This window comes from Peromyscus californicus, unplaced genomic scaffold (assembly GCF_007827085.1).
Source record: "Peromyscus californicus insignis strain IS unplaced genomic scaffold, ASM782708v3 Scaffold_11__1_contigs__length_118956290, whole genome shotgun sequence".
Taxonomy (NCBI): Eukaryota; Metazoa; Chordata; class Mammalia; order Rodentia; family Cricetidae; genus Peromyscus; species Peromyscus californicus.
In genome coordinates this window covers 16,291,423-16,312,403 of record NW_026294402.1, presented here as the reverse complement: position 1 = coordinate 16,312,403, position 20,981 = coordinate 16,291,423, and the positions used below count along the sequence as shown (strand labels likewise).

At 53.7% G+C, this 20,981-nt stretch overlaps 1 protein-coding gene across 1 annotated transcript in view; it reads left to right on the top strand.

The window, feature by feature from the left end:
• Positions 1–2,189: 2,189 nt before the first annotated feature.
• Positions 2,190–20,981, top strand: part of Col5a3 (collagen type V alpha 3 chain) — a 54,030-nt gene continuing 35,238 nt past the window's right edge. Inside the window, exons 1-16 of the mRNA XM_052753572.1 lie at positions 2,190–2,391; positions 7,083–7,244; positions 7,339–7,528; positions 7,595–7,751; positions 9,168–9,272; positions 10,031–10,183; positions 12,978–13,091; positions 13,198–13,355; positions 15,399–15,438; positions 17,631–17,672; positions 18,251–18,313; positions 19,065–19,139; positions 19,264–19,347; positions 19,832–19,888; positions 19,981–20,034; positions 20,591–20,644. Coding sequence (XP_052609532.1) covers positions 2,304–2,391; positions 7,083–7,244; positions 7,339–7,528; positions 7,595–7,751; positions 9,168–9,272; positions 10,031–10,183; positions 12,978–13,091; positions 13,198–13,355; positions 15,399–15,438; positions 17,631–17,672; positions 18,251–18,313; positions 19,065–19,139; positions 19,264–19,347; positions 19,832–19,888; positions 19,981–20,034; positions 20,591–20,644 — 1,596 coding nt within the window. The 5' untranslated portion in view covers positions 2,190–2,303. The remainder of the gene's footprint in view (positions 2,392–7,082; positions 7,245–7,338; positions 7,529–7,594; positions 7,752–9,167; positions 9,273–10,030; positions 10,184–12,977; positions 13,092–13,197; positions 13,356–15,398; positions 15,439–17,630; positions 17,673–18,250; positions 18,314–19,064; positions 19,140–19,263; positions 19,348–19,831; positions 19,889–19,980; positions 20,035–20,590; positions 20,645–20,981) is intronic.

Below are 20,981 nucleotides of genomic sequence, written 5' to 3'. Positions count from 1 at the left end.
TGTCAAGAAGTGAGACGAGGGCAGCCAGATGTCTCAGGGGACAAAGGTAGGTGCTGCCAAGCCCAGGGACCTGAGTTCAATTCCAGGGACTTGAAGGGTAGAAGGGGAAGGGCAAATGACTCCCCGAAGCTGTCTTCTGACTCTCCTGGAGAGCTGTGATATTCGAGCGCGAGAGAGATGCATGCACACATACACACGATGAATAAATAAATGTTTTTTTTTTTTTTTTTTAAAGTAGTTAGACTGCCTGAAGAACTTCCTAGCAAGGTGGCCAGGGCGAAGACCGTGTGAAGACTTTTTATTTGGAAAAGATTGTCTCTGGCTAGAGGAGATTCTCTCTTCTCCCTCCACCCTAGGGAACCCCATCTCTTCCAGCCGCCCAGGGCCCCACCCCCTCATCTCCAGGGACAGAGACTCTTTGTCTGAGGAACCAAGGCTGGGAGGGAGCCATCTGGCACCTCCCAGTTCCCTGTGAGGGGTACTTGGGAACAGACACACCTCTTTGATTTCTCCCTGGGCGAATTCCCCTGACTCCTGCCTGTCTGCACCCGACTGCAGAGCAGAGTGTCCCTGACCCTCTGGGGTTGGGCCTCTGGGAAGTCTGATTTGATGGGGGTTTAGGATTGGGGTGGGTGTCTCCCTTGAATGATCTCAGGGTGAGGCAGAAGGAATGGAGGAATGGAGGCCAATTCCTTTCTTTGGGGATTAAAAGCTTGGGGGACAGCCTGGGGTGTGGCTCAGTGGCAGAGTATTCATATAATAAGAAGCACTGGGTTCTACCCCGCTCCATAAAATGGAAAAAAAAAAAAAAAGATTGAGGCCTGGAGCGATGGCTCAGTCTTAAGTGTCTGTTGTACAAGCATGAGGACCTGAAACCAAGGACCTGAGTTAGATCTTCAGCACCCACATAAAAAGCTGAGTGTGTCAACCCATGCCTGGAATGCAATCCCTGTGGACAGAGAGCTACGAGGATCCATGGGGTTCAGCGGCCAGCCAGCCTAGCCAAACTGGAGAGCTCCAGGTTTGATGAGAGACCTTGCCACAAAAAGGGAGATGAAAGAGTGATAGAGGAAGAAAGCCAACATCTGTCTGATCTCCAGACACTGGTGTGTACATGTGCACATCCCTACCACATGCACACACACAAACACATGAATGTTCACGGAAGCTGGATGGAAGGCTAGAAATGTGTTTGGAGTCCATGGTGAGAGTTTAAGGATGGTACCAGGCATCGAATTCAAAACTGCAAGGTTCATGTGGACTAATGGAGATTTAGAGAATGGCTAGGACAGTTTGGGGGTCTGGGGTGAGGGTTATGGAAGAAGTGGGGTTCCAGAAAGCAGGCTTTGAGGTGATGTTGGAAATCCTCCCTTTTGCCGGCCTTGAGACAGAAAGAGTTAGGAATATCTACGATTTCATATCTGAGGACAGGCTGAAGGCTTCTATTTTATCTATCTATCTATCTATATCTATCTATCTATCTATCTATCTATCTATATCTATCTATCTATCTATCTATCTATCTATCTATCTATCTATCTATCTATCTACCTATTTTGTTTTGTTTTTTTGAGACAAGGTCTCACTATGTAGCCCTGGCTGTCCTGGAACTCGCTCTGTAGACCAGGCTAGGTCTCAAACTCACAGAGATTCACCTGTCCTGTCTCCCAAGTGCTAGGATTAAAAGCGTGCGCCACTATGTTTTCAGTTTAGGTGCTTTGATTTTGTGTGTCCTGGATGTGAGAAGTCTGTGCTATGGCATGTGCGTGGAAGGCAGAGGACGACTTTTGGGAGTTAGTTCTCTCCTTCCATCATGTGGGTTCTGGGACAGAACTCAGGCCATCAGTCTTAGTGGCAAGTGCTGCTCCCTGCTGAGCTATCTCGCTCGCTGTGAAGTTGAACGTTTGATCAGGCTAAAACAGCCTTTGGAAAAATTAGGCAGAGCCCGCCAAAAGTGAAGATTTAGCATTACGCTAGGACTCCCCCGCCCCCACCCTGGGATTCTAGGGCTGGTGGGCGTGGCCCATCTTCCAAGTAGTGAAATCCAGCAAGAAGGGCCCCCCGATCTCAGGCAGCCAATCAGCGTATGGCGCACACTTCGCAAACTTTTTCCGTGCTGCTGTGGGTCCCCCGCCTCCCGCCCGGGCCCCGCCCGGCCTGGGCGCTAGAGCGCAGGGCGCGGCCAGGGCGGGGTCTCAGGCAGTGTCCTGCCGATCCGCACAGCCTCCGGCTGTCCAGAGTGACTGCTCCTCCGCAGCCTAGTCCACATCCCCCTTGGCCTTGGTGCACCGGGGTCCGCTAGGATGAGAAGCTGCGGGAGACCGGACCAGCCTCGGGCCGGCCTCTGCTTGCTTCTGGCCTCCCTGCAGCTCGTGTCCTGGACGCTGGCTGGTGAGGCGGGACGAAGGGCTGGAATAGCATTTGGGGGTGCAAGGGAGACCCCCAAGACATGTGTGCAAGGGAGAGGTCGTTCGTACGGGTGCCATGGTGATGTGGAGACCCTAGGGTCTAGCTCTAGCTGATGTGTGTGTATGTGACCACTGGGGAGGGGGATGTTGCCAGGAAACGTGTGGCTGTGTTTACAAGCTGGTGCGTAAAAAACGAATGCTGCGGGTGTGATGCAATCCCAATACTCAAGAGGAAGAGTCAGATAGATTGCTAGTTCAAGACTAGTCTGGGCTATGTACTGAATTTAAGGGCAACTTTGGCTGCATAAGCAGACCGTTTCTAAAGAGGCACGGGGTGGGTGGAGCATAGGGCTGTAGTTGAGTTGCTAGACATGTACATTTTCTAGCATGTACCAAGTGCTGGATTCAATCCTTGGCAACACATAAAACCGAGCATAATGGTGTGTACCCACAACCCCAGGACTGGGACCGTGCAGGCAGGAACATAAGGAATTGAGAGCCAGTCTGAACTACATAGTGAAGTTGAGGCCACCTCGGGCTATATGAGAGTTTGCCTTTAAAAAGCTGTATTTTATAGAAGTTTGTGTATCCGTGTGCACTTGGGTGTGAGGGTTGACTGGGATTGTGTAAATGTGGGTGACAGGGCAGTCCCTGGGAGGGTGTATGTGGTCAGTCTGTGGAGCTGTAATCCTCCCTCTCCTTGTCTGTTACATGAAATAGGGTCTCATGTGGCTCACGCTGGCCTTAAACCTATCATGTGCCCCAGGCTGTAGCCTTGAACTTCTAATCCTGCCTCTATCCTACAAGTGCTAGGATGCCAGGTTATGTAGTGCTGGCGATGGAATCCAGGGCTTCTAGCAAGCACTCTCTCTACAAAGTTTCATCCCCAAACCATAGGGATGATTTTTAAAGCAATTGTGTGTATTACAGATGTGTTTATTTGTCTTTGGTTGGCTGCGGTTGGGATTTAGGGGTTTATATTATTGCCTGTGGGAATATGAGTAGTTGTTTCTGAGGTTGGTGCTGAATGGAGTGGACATATCAGGAACTCACCGTTTTCTTTTTAAAATTATGTTCATCTGTCTGTCTATCTGTCTATCCATCCATCCATCCATCCATCCATCTATCTATCTGTGTGTGTGTGTACTTGTGCCACAGAATGTGTGTCTAGGTCAGACGACAATTTTTGAGTCAGGTCTCTCCTTCCACCATGTAGGTCCCTGGTATCGAACTCAGGTCAGTATTAGGCTTTGTGGCAAGCATCCCACCCCAGCCATCTCTCTGACCCACACAGTTCCCTTTTGTACTTCTCCCAAGGACTTCACACCATCCTCTCTTCTTGCCCGAAATTGGCTCCCCTTCCCCCTCCCCCACCTCCCCTCCCCCACCCTTCTCCCTAGAGCCACAGCATCAGCACCATGGACAGGGCCCTCGGGAGGGCGGCAGCGAGGGGCGAGGCGGGGTGCGGGGCGGGGTGGGGCTGAGCGCCGAGCGCCGAGCGCCGGCGGGGGCGGCCAAGTGGAAGTTGCATCGTACCCCAGCTGCAAGATCCTGGGGTGATTTTCCTGAAGAATTTCTCAGGGCCCCCAAGGGGGTCCCCAGGGCTAAGGGACGGGTGAGTCACCGCTGACGCATGCCCAGCTGTGAGCATCTGGCTTGGTGCCCCAGCCACGCCTCTCAGGGTTCTGCGTGTGGTAATGGTGAGGGGGCACGGTGACTCTCCAAGTGATGGATGACCAGGGCTTCTGTGATCTAGATCACCTCCCAGAAGTGAAGGAAGATGCGTTCTGTCCCTCAGAGGCCACCGGCATACACAGGCCCCACGTTCCCAATTTCTGCTCAATCTGGAGAGGTTGCTGCCCATGTGGAGAACCCCGTGTTGGCCTTTGCCCCATTCTCACGCTCGCTCACACAACCTCAGGGTCATGCAAGCTCAGAATACAAGACCCCTGGGACTCCAGGAATGTGCAACTCGGGCCACACCCAGGCAACCCCATCTGCCACCCGGTCGGAAGAGCACCCTATGTTTTCAGATTCTCACACATGCTTCACCATGGTCCACAGGCAAATGCTGTCATCTTCCACAACCAGTCGCCCACTCAGTGACTTGGTCATATTTTCCCTTGCATGGCGTGGGAGAAATCTCCTCAGGGTTAGAGCCTCCATCTCCTGTTGCAAGTCTGGCCTGTGTGGGGTACATGGTGTGGAAATCTTACTGCCAGGGCTCCCACTCATGCTGAACAATGGCATCAGGTTTGGGATTTTTCTTTTGTACATTTATTTATTTCGTGAGTGGGAGAGAGAGAGAATGTGTGTGTGCCACAGTTCACATGTGGAGGTCAGACAACCTGAAGGAGTGAGGTCTCTCCTTCCACCATGTGGGTTCCTAGGATCAAGTTCAGGCCATGAGGCCTGGCAGCAAGTGCCTTCACTGAGCCGTCCTGTCAGTCCTCAAAACTTTTCATCCAATTCACTGCCTACACCTCAACCAGTAGCAAGTACCATGCTTGCAAAATTTCATGCGTGAATTTTTGGGGAATTCCATCCATGACCCCGCCTGCTCCCTCCCTGTCTGCCTCCTTCCACATCTTAGGTTCCACTGGGCATCTCCACAGGCCTTGGCCGAGGCAGGGAGAGGGTGTGTATGTGGGGGAAGAGTCTGGGAGGTTTCTGACCCCTCCAGCTGGCCCCACAGGCTCAATGGCTCTTGTGTGCCTCCTTGTCATGGAGCCATGAGAGAGAAAGGGCAGTCAGCTGCTGGAAGGTCATTGCAGCGAGGACTCGAGAGATTGAGTCTTTTGGGTTACATGGCAGGAAGGACTTTTGAAATGGGAGTTAGCAGTGACCAAGGGGAGATCCCCTTTTCCACTGCAGAGAAATTGGAATCTGTGTTAGGATGCAGCTCAGTTGGTAAAATATGCGCCTAGGATGCACAAATCCTGTGTTCCATTCTTGAGCTGTATAAAGGGGCATGGCAGTGCTTATCTGTAATCTTAGCACTTTGGAGGTGAGCAGCAAAGGGTCAGGGGTTCAAGGCCAGCCTGGCCCACTGTAGACCTTATCTCGAAAACAAAAACAACAAACTGATCTGGGCAGAGTTGCTCTGCCAGATGATGTTGTGGATCTAAATCTTCCCCAGGGCTCCCGGTCTAGAGGGGACAGCTGGGATGGTCCACTGGGGAATGACCCCTGTGGTTAGCAGGGCCTGAGAGCCCAAATTCAGCCCCAGGGGGGCTGTAATCCAAATACCTCTTAATGACAGCCTGGTCACTGAAGAGACAATTACAGATGATGGGGGGCGGGGGGGGGGGAGAGAGAGAGAGAGAGAGAGAGAGAGAGAGAGAGAGAGAGAGAGAGAGAGAATACCAAGAAAGCAAGATTGATTGTTGATTGACTGATTGAGAACTGAGCCATGGAAAGTGGGGCAGAGAGAAGGTAGGATTGACAGGAGTAAGGGTGCAGGGCCTGGAGCAGGGCTCCACAGAGTTTGGGAGTCAAAGTGGGTAGCTGGGATGGGGGTCTTCATCCAAGTCCCTTCCTCAAGTCTGGCCCCCCAACCCAGTTCTCAGTGATGAAGTGAGCTGAGCCACCCTGGGGTGAGGTCATGGCAGATTCAGCAGAACCTGGCTCCTGCCAAGAGTCTGGGTCAGGGGGTTAGTGGGACAGTTTGCTAGGGGAGGGGACAGACCAGGGGCTTCGGGCCCAGGGGAAGCTCTCACCCGTCCTGCCTAAGCCATATGGATCCAGTTAGCACTGTCCAAGCTGTCTGGGTGGGGCTGCAGGCATGGTTTGGATTAGGGGCCTGTTGGGCCAGACCTAGTCTTTCTTTCTTTTCTGGGATGAGAGAGGGGGAGGGCTGGGGAGGTTATCAGAAATAGATGTCAGAGGGAGGACAGAAGGTGATAAAACTGGTCCCAGGTGAGATGGAGGAACATGGGGCAGGTAAGGGAAGAGTCAGAGGGGAGAGGTCACGGTAGAAGTTAGGTGGGGGAGCCAGATGGAGGAGGCCAGGGAGGGTTAGATGGGAGAAGAGGGAGAAGGCTGTGGACCTGGGAGTCGGGGGCGGGGCATGGGGCTGGGGATCAGAGGAAGGAGGCTATGGGGGTCTAAGAAGAGTGCACCCCCCCCACACACCCCTTTTCCTCTTGTGGGTTTTCCCTAGCAAGGGGGCTCTGTGCCGGGAAGCTGCCCAAGGAGCCAGTGTGGGGGTAGGGAGAAGGGGAAGGCTCCGTTCTGGGCTCTGGCCAGGAGCCTTTGATTCATCCTAGAACTAGGGCCAGCTTTTCTTCTCACCAAAAACTTAGGGGGAAAAATAACCAGAGTCAACAGACTGATGTAGCAGGAACATCTGTGGGGTAGCAGGGGAAATGCTGCTGGTCCCAGGCCGCCTGCTTCTCTCTAGACTGTTAACACTCAGGGGAGGAGGGAGTCCCCAGAATCTGATCAAGCCTTATGGAGTTTGGAGTTTGGGGCTTTTTTTTTTTTTTTTCTTTCCAACTTTCAGATAGAGTCTCATTAAGTTGCTCAGTCTGGCCTTGAACTCACTGTGTAGATCAGGTGGAGATCCTCCTGCCTCAGCCTTCTGAGTAGCTCTCAGGACTGGGGACTGTTCAACCAGGTCTGACTCCTGGGTCGGTTCTGATTACACATCCTCACCCTGGCGTCTCTCTACAGTGGAGCCTGTGGATGTCCTGGAAGCCTTAGGGGTGCACAGGGACCAGGCTGGGGTTACTGAGGCGCCTGGCTTCTGTCCCCAGAGGAGTCCACAGGGTGACCGAGCATTCAGGGTGGGCAAGTTCAGCCTGCTCAGTGTCCCTACATGGCAGCTCTTTCCAGGTGAGTCAGGGCAGGAAGGCTGGGGTGGGGGTCATCCTGGAAGGGTGATGTCACCTCAGTTGTCTAACTGTCCCCTTCCCCTCTGCCCACGCAGATGGGCATTTTCCTGAGAACTTTTCTGTGCTGTTTACTGTGCGGGGCCAGCCAGCCAACCGGTCTGTCCTTCTGTCTATTTACGATGAGAAGGGCGTCCAGCAGCTGGGGCTGGCACTGGGACCAGCTCTGGGTCTCTTTGGTGACTCCTTCAGGCCCCTCCCCAAGCAGGTCAACCTCATGGATGGCAGGTGAGTATGGGAAGGGGAAAGGGTACCCTGTGGAAATCCCTGCACTGAGACTTGTTTCCCTTATAGGTGGCACCGTGTGGCAGTCAGTGTCAGTGGTGACAAGGTGACCCTGGTGGCTGACTGTGAACCTCAGCCTCCCATGTTTGGTCAGGGACCCCGGTTTATCAGCACAGCTGGACTCACCATGATAGGAACCCAGGATAGCAAGGAGGAGACTTTTGAGGTATGGAGTTCAATGGCAGGGGAAACTGAGGCAGAGGCTGGGGAGCTTTGTCTTCAGCCTAAACCAGAGGAGAACATTGAGGAGAAGTGCCCAGCTTCCACCTTGCCCCACAGAGCTGAAGGAAGGGAGCATCATACAAGAGAACATTAGTAAATCAACAGGAAATCAGGTCACCATGTGCACGCAGACTTGGTCCCTGCGGAGTGAGCACTTGTGACTGAGCGCTCGTGACAGGTGACAAGACCACCACACAGTGCAGTGTGCTGGAGGTTAGGCCAGTGTGTGAGCAGGTGGGGATGTTTGCAGAATGGGACCGGTGGCCCTGATTGGTATGGTGTGGAGATTATGCTGTGTGATTTTGCGGTGTGACCCTTCCAGGAGACCCAGCAACCTCATGTCTCCAGTGAGCCGCCCGGTATCTAGAACCTGGCACACAGAGGTGGCCTGAGGGAAGGGACCCGGAGCTTCAGGGGCAGATGTTGGCTGGGTCAGTCACTTTTTCCGTTGCTGTGACAAAATACAAGACAAAGCCTTCCCCAGAAGGTTTTCGTGGGCTCGAAGTTTGAGGCCCCAATCCATCACGGCAAAAGTGTGAGGTGTTAGGTCACATTGCACCACAAGTCAGGAAACAGAGATGGATGCTGGCACTCAGCTCACTTTCTTCTTTTTATCTAGTCCGGGACCCTAGGCCAAGGAATGGTGCCAATCACTTTTTAAAAAATTTTTAATATATTTTATTTTTATGTGTATTTGTGTTTTTGCCATGAGTGTCTCTGGGTCCCCTGAAACTGGAGTTACAGACAGGTGTGAGCTGCCACGTGGGTGCTGGGAATTGAACTCTGGTCCTCTGGAAGAGGTGTCAGCGCTCTTAACCCCTGAGCCATCTCTCCAGCCTGGTGCCAATCACTTTTAAGATGGGTCTCCCTACCTCAGTTAACCTAATGTAGATAATCCCTCGCAGGCATGCCCAGAGGCTTATGATGTAGGTAATTCTAGATCTTGTCAAGTTGACTACGGCCGGAGGGAGGGACGGCTCAGTCAGTAAAGGTTTGGCCTGAGTTCAAACCCAAAATGTGTGTGGTGGAAGGAGAGAACTGAGTCCTGAAGGTTGTGTCTCACCTCCACATGGGAGCGATCTGGCACACCTGTGCACGTGCATACACACACTTTCAATAAATCAATGTAATTTTAAAAAGTTGGCAAGCTTAACCATCACACTGGGTGTGTTTTGTCCTGTGGTGTCATGGGGCTGGTGAGAGTTTTGCCTCTCTGAGTTACAGGTGGAGATGCCACAGGCCTTTGCTTCCTTTGGGTGCTCTGGGTGGGAAGTTCTGAGGCTCCATGGCAGGAAGGGGCAGAGATATGCCAGGGAACAAGGGCCAGAATCACCCTGTGGCTCCTTTTCCTCCTGCGCAGGGAGACATCCAGGAGCTGCTGTTAATTCCAGACCCTCAGGCTGCCTTCCAGGCCTGCGAGCACTACCTCCCTGGCTGTGACACCCCAGATCCCACAACCACAGGGGTGAGTGAGGGGCTCCAGGTGGCAGGTGAGTCATCCCTGGCTTTAGGTATCAAGGAAGAGTGGACTGTGACCCAGAAACAAGGAGATGAGCAACTTTAGACCCTGAGCACAGGCCTAATCCCAGAAGATGACCTTAATGTCAAGTGACAGAACAAGTTAGGTGTGGTGAGGAACACCTGTCATCTCTGTACTCAGGAGGCTGACGCAAGAGGACCATGATTTGGGGGGCAACCTATGCTAGGTAGCAGAACCCTGTCTCCAAAATGTCAGCAACAACAAAAAGTCAGTCTGGGGCCGGGGAGATGGTTCAGTCAGGAAAAACCTTCACTTTCAAGCGCCAGGGCCTGTTTCATCCCCAGAGCCTGTGTGGAAAAGCTGAACATGGTGGCATTTTAACCCCAGTGCCGGGAAGGCAGAGTCAGCCAGATCCCTAGAGCTCACTGGCCGGTCAGCCTGGCCCAACTGGTGAGCTCCAGGCCAGTGGAAAACTCTCAACAATAAAAACAGGTGGATGGTACCTGAGGAATGAGACCCGAGGCTGACCTCTGGCTTCCACATGCATGTGTAACAATTGTACACACTACGATGTGTGTACACACACACACACACACACACACACACACACACACACACACACACAGAGCTAAGTGAACCACAGGCTGAAGAACAACATGGACCATGTCATGGCCCTCAGTGACTCAAGCGATGACATTTCCAATGGGGAGAGTCTCTAGTCCTGACGGGAACTCTTTCCACAGGCCCCTAAGGATGAACCAGAAACAACCACCCCTCGTCGAAAAGGAAAGGGCAAAGGAAAGAAAAAAGGGCGGGGTCGAAAGGGGAAAGGAAGAAAGAAAAAGAACAAGGAGACCTCAAGGCTGGGCCCAACCCCTGGCGCCCCTGAGAACCAGGTAAGAACCTGGGACCTCCCTCTTCGCTCTTCGCTGCCTAATTCCCACCCATCTCTGGCCCTCATCTTTGTGTTGGTCCTCAGGGCCTGGCACCTGAGGTCTGGCTCTCTCAGCCAAAGGGGTTGCCAGGTCCTGTGTCAGGGGCTCTCCCATATCTATTCCACAGAACCTCCAGCCAGGAGGAGCTGAAGGAGACACCTCTGAACACGAGAGGACTTGATGGTTAGGAGGTTCATGATGTATTCTTTTTTTTTTTTTTCCCTCCGAGACAGAGTTTCTCTGTGTAGTTTTGGTGCCTGTCCTGGATCTTGCTCTGTAGACCAGGCTGGCCTCGAACTCACAGAGATCTGCCTGGCTCTGCCTCCCAAGTGCTGGGATTAAAGGCATGCGCCACTGCTGCCTGGCCCACGATGTATTCTTAACGGGATCATCAGGTGGGGTAACTGGTTACAGGTGCATTGGTTATTGTGCCAGTATGTGGGGTTCACTGCTGGCGGTCATTGGTGAGGGCTATTCCTTTGAAGGCACTGTCTGGGAACTCATCTTGAGGTTCTAGCGGGGGAGCACAGATACTCCCATACCCCAGCTTCAGGAGAGACTGGAGCAGGGAGGGAGGAAGGGCACACCTGCCCAGCCAACTAGATCAGCCCAGTCAGCCCCGGAGACCAAGGGCATGACAGAGGTCATGTCCTGATCACCCTCACTTCCTGAGGGTGCTGTTTAGTATTGCTGGTTGAGGAAGCTGTTCACTGAGGTAATGTGTAGGGAGTTTCTAGTTGGAGGTCTCCACTAGGAGACCATTGATAAAGGTCACTGTTGGTGTTTTGGTGTTCTTTGTTGTTTGTGAACTTTTCCTGGGAAGACAGGAACAATAGACAGGGAGCCAATGACCAACAAAGATACAGTTCTACTCAGATCTAGCTTGGGGAACCTGTGAGCTGATTGGGTGTGCTTACAGAGTGAAGGTGAAGGGTCACAGACAGGGGTGTGGGTGACCCTTAAACAGTCTCCCTAAGCGTGGATGCTTCCTTTCCCCTTAGTTGCACAAACGGAGACCCCTTCCGTTAGCTTTCCACACTCAGTACTCTTGCCTTTCCAGAGATCAGGAGATCGTGTGGGCCCAGGCAGAATTACAGATAGCTGGGAGTGGCTGAATCTCTGATGAGAGCCAACGGCCCTCCCCACCACCCCCTTCTGTACGAGAATGGCCACCGGCTTGGTCTTGATGGTCTTTCATAGTCATGGTTGCTTTTGATGAAAACGGCAACAGCTATTAAGGACAGCTCTGGAGGACAGCATTCTGTACTGGTGGCCCTGTTTTATTTCTATAGCTGTGCTAAAATATCCTGAGCAGGGGGCTGGAGAGGTTAGGAGCACTTGCTGCTCTTGCAGAGGGACCCAGTACCCATTTACATGGCTCACAACAGCTTGTAACTCCAGTTCCAAGGGATCTGATGCCCTCTTCAGTGATCTGCACTCATGTGGTGCTCGAGCAAGTACACACACACACAAACACACACACACACACACACACATTTGAAAACAAAAACAATAACAAAACCCCCACCTATCCTGACCAAAAGCAACTTTAGAGGAAAAAAGGGGCTTATTCAACTTGCAATTCCAGGTTACAGTCTGTTACTTTGGGGAGGTCAGGGCAGCAGCTTAAAGTGTCACATCCACAGTCAAGAGCGGAGAGAATAAACCTGTAAATTCCTGCTTGCTTGCGCTCAGCTAGCCTTTGCTTTTCTTACACTGTTCAGAATCCCCTGCATAGGAGGTGCCAACCACAGTGGGCTAGGTCTTTCCACATCAATTAACAATCAAAACAATCGCCCAGAGACATCCCACCGGCCCACCTGATCTAGACAATAACTCACGGACTCCGTTCCAGGGTGATTCTAGGTTAGGTTAAGTTGGCATTAGAACAAATCTATGCACTAGTTTAAGGTTAAATAAAGGTTAAGGGTTATTTGTTAGGGAGATTGTTAGAAGACATGCTGGGGTCATTGTTAGTGTAATAATTGGTTGGGGGTCCCAGAGAAAGCTCATTGTTTTGGGGATCACTAAATAGTGATTTTTGTTGGATGATTCCACTGGTTGGGGTCACAGTGACATCCCTGGATGGAAGGGTATCTTTGGAACCTTTGGTGGGAGTCATGAAGGTGGGACTCACTTAGCAGTCATTGGTGCTAATGATTTGGGTTAATTTTGTAGGTTATTGATAGATGGGTCACTGGGAAGGGGTCCCTTGAAGTCCTTGGTTGGAGGGGGTCACTGGTTGTAACTACATCTCAGTTCCAGATCTTTCTATCCCATATGAATTCCAAGAGAAACATGCCCTCGTCAGCCCCTGGTTCTGACCTATACCCCTGTGGCTTTCTTTTTCTTCCTTGACCCAGTTCTTCTGCAGCTGTCCAGGCTGGAGGAGCTGCAGCCTGGCTGGCTGACCGCTGAGCTGTCATGGGAGAGGACATGTGGGGCTGGGCTTCCGGGAGTCTGACCCTGAGTGCTGGCTCTTGACTTTAATCACTGGGCTCTGGAGCCAATCCAGTTCTGCTTCCAGGCCTGGGAGACTTGGCCCTGTTCTGCTCCTCCTGCATCTGGAAGGTTCCCCCTCTGGCCGCCTTGGAGGGCACCTTCCTTTCCCCCGACCAGCCTCTGCACTCAGTGGGAAGCTGCCTCTGTCTACCCATCCCTGAACTGGGGGCTCCTCTAAGGGAGAGACCTGGCTCTTTTGTGTCTTCGTTATTGGCCTTGCCTCATTCTGCCTCTCTTCCCATGCCTGCTGTAGACCTCCCTCCACACCCTTGAGACAGAGAAGCCTGTTCCCCACCAGTCTCCGACTCCTACACCGTTGGCCATCACCACCACTGTGACTATTGGACGAAATGCCACTGTCTTGCAGGTTGGTGGGAGTGGCTGGTGCTGGGCCAAGGGGCGAGGTGGTAAAGATGATGGACGGCAAACGTTAAGGTCAAGAGCAAACTTGACATTTTCCATGTCCTCAGCAGGGATATGACTCTGGTACTGAAACTGAGCTGAGGACTCCGGAGATTGAGGCTACTGAGGAGGATGAAGAAGGAGGTGGCCCCACCATGGGCCCCAAGTTCCGGGCAGCAGAGCAGTCTTTTCAGACTGAGTTCCAGATCTTTCCTGTGAGTCTAGAGGGGCTGGATCAGGAGATGGACGCATTTACATGCTTTCTCTTACTGTGTTTGTCTTGTGTCAACTGCCTTTGTGTGACCCTAAATGCAGTTGAAAATGTTTACCAAGCACTTAGCAGTGTGACAGAGACCGCTGATGCAATTGGCCTTTAGTGTAAACAGGGTGAGAAGCCGCTTGACTTCCAGTGGAGCCCTGCTTCTGGCTCTCCGGGTGCCCTGCTGCTGAATGGACAGTAGGGGGAGCCAGAGAGTCGGTGGGGAAGCTTGCAGTGTTAGCAAGCCATGGGAGAGAGAATACTTCGCTCTTGTTGCTGCAGGAGCTTGCGATGGTTAGCAAGGTCACCTCAGCAAGCTCTAGAATCACCTAAAACACAAGCCTCTGGGCATGCCCGTGAGGCATTGTCTAGATTAGGTTCAATGAGGGAAGACCCACCCTCAATGTGGGTGGTGCCAGCTCATGGGCTAGCTTCTACTGAACTAAAAGGAGAAAGTGAGATGAGCACCAGGACTCGTCCTCTTGCCCTGCTTTGTGACTGTGGCTGCAGCATGACCAGCTGCTTCCTGGTGCCTTCCCTGCTGTGATCAGCATCACCCCTCAGGGTGTAAGTGGGAACAAGCCCTCCCACCATTAAGTTGCTTCTTGTTGGGTGTTTTGTCCCAGCAAGGAAAGTAGTGCAGACGGGTGCTGGGACCATCAGGTGAGCTGCAGGACAAAGTAGAAAGCCGAGTGCCTCTAGGGGTCTTGTAATGTCTGTTTGACATTCAAGTAAGATTTCAAACCAGGGATGGCTAGGAGATTCTAGAATTCAGGGGAGCCCATCTAGGCTGGGGGAAAAGGCTTGGTACTGACTCCTGAGCAGAGAGACAGTGTCCTTAGTCAAAGCCTCGGGTAGAAGCATGTAGAGGGGCAGCCTGGCTCTCCTCGGTGCTGTCAGAGGACGATTTGGAGTTGAGACTGCTGCTGACTTCTTGGTGCTGGGACGAAATCCCTGATAGACACAACTTGTGGGAGGAGAGGGCTGTTTTGCTCACGTTTCAGAGGGGTCGGTTCACAGTTGCCTGGCCTCGTGCATTTGAGCAGAGCGTCATGGAGATGGGAGGATGTGGTGGAGAGGTTTCAGGTCCTGGAGAGGGGGGGAGGCAGTGAGTAGGGAGTGCTGACTGAGTCTCTGCTGGCATTCTCCCTCCCCCTTTAATTCTGTCTGCCCTCCCTCTGGATGCCTCCCTCAGTCAATTCTCCCTGGAAACACCCAGACACACCCACAGTTGTATCTCACCAATCTCCAAAGTGGTTTCATTTTGTTGTTGATTTTTTTGTTTTTGTTCTTTTCTTTTCTTTTTTGAGAAGGGTCTTACTATGCAGCCCTGGTTATCCTGGAGTGTGCTATATACACCCAGCTGGCCTCCAACTTCCAGAAAGTTGCCCACCTCTGCCACAGGCATGCCAAGCAGCTTGTCTTAGGTGACTCTAGAGCCTATTGAGGTAACAATGTTAACCATCATATCCACCTCCAACAACAAATGCTGGGATTAAAGTGTCTGCCACCACACCTGGCCTCTCTGAGGCAGTTTCAATCCAGTCACCTTTGATGGTGCACGCCTTTAATCTCAGCACTTGGGAGGCAGAGGCAGGCAGATCTCTGAGTTCGAGGCCAGCCTGGTCTACAGAGTGAGATGGAGGACAGCCAGGGCTACACAGAGAAACCCTGTCAAACCCAATGAGGGTAAGTCATCACATGTGTGAAGTGTTGTAACTCATTTGCCACATGGGTGTCACACACTCACTGACTTCCTGAGTTACCTGTGGATGGCCACAGGGTTGAGTAAGGTCCCAGCTTGACTGGGTAAGAGGCAGGGTCGTGACAAGGACCTCTGGAGTTCATGCCCTTCACCTTGGACGACTTTCAGAAGTCAGTCGTCTCCTTCCACGGTGGAGTCCAAGGCTTGAATTCAGGTCGCCAGCCTTGCTGGGCATGCGCTTTCACAAACAGCATCTTTGTCCCTGCCCTCACGTGTCCTCTCTGCCCACTGTCCCCAGGGTGCTGGAGAGAAAAGGGAGCAAAAGGAGAGCCTGCGATAATAGAGCAGGTGAGAGGGTGGGGGGAGAGGATGGGAGGGGGAGAGGATGGGGGAGAGGATGGGGGGAGAGGATGAGGGGAGAGGATGGAGGGGGAGAGGATGGGGGGAGAGGATGGAGGGGAGAGGATGGGGGTGAGGAGGATGGAGGGGAGAGGATGGAGGGGGAGAGGATGAGGGGAGAGGATGGAGGGGAGAGGATGGAGGGGGAGAGGATGGGGGGAGAGGATGGAGGGGGAGAGGATGAAGGGGAGAGGATGGGGGGAGAGGATGGAGGGGAGAGGGTTGGGGTGAGAGGATGGGGGGAGAGGATGGGGGAGAGGATGGAGGGGGAGAGGATGGGGGGAGAGGATGGGGTGAGAGGATGGGAGGGGAGAGGATGGAGGGGAGAGGATGGAGGGGAGAGGATGGGGGGAGAGGATGGGGAGGAGAGGATGGAGGGGAGAGGATGGAGGGGAGAGGATGGGGTGAGAGAATGGAGGGGAGAGGATGGAGGGGAGAGGATGGGGGTGAGAGGATGGGGTGAGAGGATGGAGGGGAGAGGATGGAGGGGAGAGGATGGGGGGAGAGGATGGAGGGGGAGAGGATGGAGGGGAGAGGATGGGGGGGAGAGGATGGAGGGGAGAGGATGGAGGGGAGAGGATGGAGGGGAGAGGATGGAGGGGAGAGGATGGGGGGGAGAGGGATGGAGGGGAGAGGATGGGGTGAGAGGATGGAGGGGACGAGGATGGAGGGGAGAGGATGGAGGGAGAGGATGAGGGGAGAGGATGGAGGGGAGAGGATGGGGGGGGAGAGGATGGGGGGGAGAGGATGGGGGAGAGAGGATGGAGGGGAGAGGATGGAGGGGAGAGGATGGAGGGGAGAGGATGGGGTGAGAGGATGAGGGGGAGAGGATGGAGGGGAGAGGATGGAGGGGAGAGGATGGAGGGGGAGAGGATGAGGGGAGAGGATGGAGGGGAGAGGATGGAGGGAGAGGATGGAGGGGAGAGGATGGAGGGGAGAGGATGGAGGGAGAGGATGAGGGGAGAGGATGGGGGGGAGAGGATGGGGGGGGAGGAGGATGGGGAGAGAGGGATGGAGGGGAGGAGGATGGAGGGGGAGAGGATGGAGGGGAGAGGATGGGGTGAGAGGATGGAGGGGAGAGGATGGGGGGAGAGGATGGAGGGGAGAGGATGGAGGGGAGAGGATGGGGGGGAGAGGATGGAGGGGAGAGGATGGGGTGAGAGGATGGAGGGGAGAGGATGGAGGGGAGAGGATGGAGGGGAGAGGATGGAGGGGAGTGGGATGGGGGGAGAGGATGGGGGGGAGGAGGATGAGGGGAGAGGATGGAGGGGAGAGGATGGAGGGAGAGGATGGAGGGGGAGAGGATGGTGGGGAGAGGATGGAGGGGAGAGGATGGGGGGAGAGGATGGGGGGGAGAGGATGGGGTGAGAGGATGGAGGGGAGAGGATGAGGGGTGAGGATGGAGGGGAGAGGTTGGGGGGAGAGGATGGGGGTGAGAGGATGGGGTGAGAGGATGGAGGGGAGAGGGATGGAGGTGGGAGAGGATGAGGGGAGAGGATGGAGGGGAGAGGTTGAGGGGGAGAGGATGGAGGGGGAGAGGATGGGGGGGAGAGGATGGAGGGGAGAGGATGGAGGGGAGAGGATGGAGGGGGAGAGGATGGGTGGGAGAGGTTGGGGTGATGAGGGATGGAGGGGTGTGGTTGTGAGGGGTGAGGATGGAGGAGGGGAGAGGATGGAGGGTGAGTGGATGGGTTGGAGAGGATGGTAGGTGAGAGGATGGGTGGGGAGAGGATGGAGGGGTGAGGATGAGGGGAGAGAGATGTGGGGGGGAGTGGATGGAGGGTGAGAGGATGGAGGTGAGAGGATGGGGTGAGAGGATGGAGGGAGAGGATGGTGGGGAGAGGATGGTGGGTGAGAGGATGGAGGGATGAGGATGGGGGAGTGAGGTGGAGGGGAGAGTGGTGGTGTGGGAGATGGAGGGTGTGGTGAGATGGATGGGAGGGTGTGAGAGGATGGAGGGTGAGAGGATGGAGGGAGAGGATGGAGGGGAGAGGATGGAGGGAGAGGATGGAGGGGAGGGATGAGAGGGAGAGGATGGAGGGAGAGAGATGGAGGGGAGAGAGATGGAGGGGGAGAGGATGGGGGCTGTGGGGGTGAGGAGGCCTCAGGAGAACAGGGGTCACGCTTCCTTTCCCTCCAAGGGACAGCAGTTTGAGGGACCTGCGGGAGCCCCAGGACCCCGGGTGAGTACTGGTCCTCTTCTCTTCCACCCCATTTCCTCCAGAGCCCACACAAACCCCTGTGCTACTGGACGCTCATGTAGCTGTTCTCGCTCTTCCTTCCTTTCCTTATAAAGCCCAGGCCGGTCTCCATCTCACTGTGGAGCCCAGGCCGTTCTCCATCTCACTGTGGAGCCCAGGTCGGTCTCCATCTCACTGTGGAGCCCAGGTCGGTCTCCATCTCACTGTGGAGCCCAGGCCGGTCTCCATCTCACTATGGAGCCCGGGATGGAATCCATTTCTTGGTCCTTCTGCCTCAGCCTCCAGAGTGCTGGGATTACAGGTGTACACAGAGAGGATTTGGATTATAGTGTTGCCTGGAGGTCACTGGGTATTTAGTACTCAAAAGAGGTGTCAAAAAAAGGTCTACGGTGTGCAGTTGAGAGTGGTACAGGTCACAGATCACGATGTGTGTGTGTGGAGGGGAGCTGGCTAAGACGTAGAGAGGGAGATCTGCCTGAAGTTAAGGTCACAGGTGGGTCAGAAGCAACTATGCTCAAATTTTGCATCTCCTGTGACTTCTCTTTTCTCTGTCTTCACAGGGAATATCTGGTCCTTCAGGTCCTCCAGGCCCTCCAGGCTTCCCTGGCGACCGAGGTCTACCAGTAAGAGACTCCCCACTGAATGCATCCCTCTGCAGGGGTGTGGAGTGTGTCCCTCTGCGGGGTGGGATTTCAGGTTGAGAGTGTGGAGATTTGAATGTGGGTGCCATCAGGCTTGGCAGCACGGTCCCTCACTTGCTGAGTGGTCTTGCTGGAGCTCTCTCCTTTAAAAAATATTTATTTATTTAAGTCTGTATGTGTGCATGTGTGTGCGTGTGCATGTGTGTGTGTGTGCATGTGTGTGTGTGTGCATGTGTGTGTGTGCATGTGTGTGTGTGTGCATGTATGTGTGTGTGTGTGCGCGTGTGTGTCCACACCTGTGCACGTACAGAAAGGGCTTTGGGTCCCTGAAAGCTGGGTTCCATTCCTTTGTGGGATGCTTGGCTTGTCACTTGGGTGCTGGATCCAAACTCCAGTCGTCATGATTATGCATCAAGGACTCTTAACTGCTGAGCCATCTCTCCAGCCCCCATGATTCTACATCTCTCTCTTTTCCTACATCTGTCTGGCTTGTTCATCCCATTTCTGCAGTTCCCGCCACGCCCATCTTTCCTTTCCTTCTTGAATCTCTACTGTAGTGTCTCTGTTGTCACCTTGTCTCCATCTCTCCGCCCCTCTCCTCCTCCTCAGACTCTTCCTCTCCCTCTCTCACTGTTCCCCCTCCCTGTCTTCTTTGGAGTTCTCCCTCTCTGCCCTCTCCTTTTCCGTCCCCACCTCTGTTCCATTCATCCCTCTGTCTCACTCCCTCTCTCAGGGTCCTGCTGGCCTCCCAGGAATCCCAGGTATTGATGGAGTCCGGGGTCTGCCTGGCACTGTGATTATGATGCCGGTAAGGAGGGGAGGGTGATTATGATGCCCTTGGGGACTGGGGCTCCCGCCCTTGGGGAGTGGAGTTCTGACTCCAGGGGCTGCCTTGCTGTGACCTCTACTCATCATCCTGAGTTGCTCCTCAGTTCCATTTTGCAAGCAGCTCGTCGAAAGGACCCCCAGTCTCCTTCCAGCAGGCCCAGGCACAGGCAGTCCTGCAGCAGGCTCAGGTGAGTGGGACAGGGAGTGTGTTTATGTGAGGGACATCAGGAGTAAAGATTCACTCAGGCCTGGTGGGGATACAGAGGAGCTCTCGCCTGAAGATGCTTGCCCTGAGTTTCTGTTGTTATGGTCAAGTCCTGAGCTTGGGTAGTTTATAAGGACCAGATGATTCAGAGCTAATGATTCGGGAGGCTGGGAAGTCCCAGAGCAGGATGCTGCCTCCTGTTGGGTGCATTGTAACCAGTGGAGGGCAGACCAAGACAAGATAGTAAATAGGATGAGACATTACTCTCATAAAAGTACTGATTGCCGTTGTGGGGATCCCACCCTTCTGATTTCGTCTAACCCCAATCTTCCAAAAGGCCCTCCTCAAAGTGTTATCAGCATATGAACTGGGGACAGACTGCAACCTGTGGATGGGGAGGCACACCCTAGCTAGAGCAGTGCTTCTGTGGTCTCGTGGGAAACTCTTGCTTCTCTCTGTCTTTCCAGCTCTCCATGAAAGGCCCCCCTGGTCCAGTGGGGCTCACTGGGCGCCCAGGCCCTGTGGTGAGTAAGGGGTCTGCATTGGGCAAAGGGATACATCCATGCCAGATGGCCACATTGCTCAAGCCATGTTCCCCCATCTCTTGTCTTCCAAGGGCCTCCCTGGATATCCAGGTCTGAAAGGTGAATCAGGAGATGTAGGACCACAGGTGAGTTTGGAGGGATATGGGGGATGGATTAGATGGGGAAAGTTTCCTCCTAAGGATACAGGATAAAATGCCAGTTGGAGAAAATAACAGAAGGAATAGAAATATACCTTTGAAATTTCTGCCCCTCCAAGGGAATGATTTAAATTGGTCCTGGGCTAGGGCCTGGGGCTCAGCTGGGAGAGCCCTTGCCTAACATGCATGAAACTCTGGCTTACAGCCTCAGTACCACATAAACCAGGTGTGGAGGTGCACAGCTGTTATCCCAGCACTTGGGGTGGGGCGGTAGAGGCTGGAGGATCAGGTGGTCAAGGTCATCCTCAGTTACTTATACAGCTGGAGGCCAGGCTGGGCTACAAGAGACCTTGATGAAAAAATAAATAAAACAAGCTGGGTGTGGTGGTATATACCTTTAATCCCAGCACTCAGTAGGCCAGATCTCTGTGAATTCAAGGCCAGCCTGGTCTATATAGTGAGTTCTAGGCCAGCCAGAATCACATGGTGTGAGAAAAAGCAAAAGCCTTCCTTTTTAATTCTTCCTTCTTGTTCTCTACCGCAGGGTCCCCGAGGATTGCAGGGCCCCCCTGGGCCTCCTGGCCGGGAAGGCAAGACAGTGAGTGACTTCTGGGTTCTTGAGTTATGCTGCTCACCACCAGCACCTAATACACAGCCTGGCTTTGTTCCCTCTGGGTCTCCTTTAGCTGAGGGACCTGAGCATTGGAGGCGGGCAGTGGATGCTCTACTGAGTGTACAGTGAGGGGATCTGGCAGGTCATAGCTTCATGGGGACCTGAGAACAGGGGAATGCTTGGCCTGGGATCTGAAGTGTAGGCAGGAGCAGATGAGGTGCAGCCTGAGCAGCACAGCATATAAAAATAATCCTGAAGCTGTGCATGCCAGTGTATGCCTGTAACTCCAGAACTGGGGAGATGAGGCAGGAGAATCAGAAGT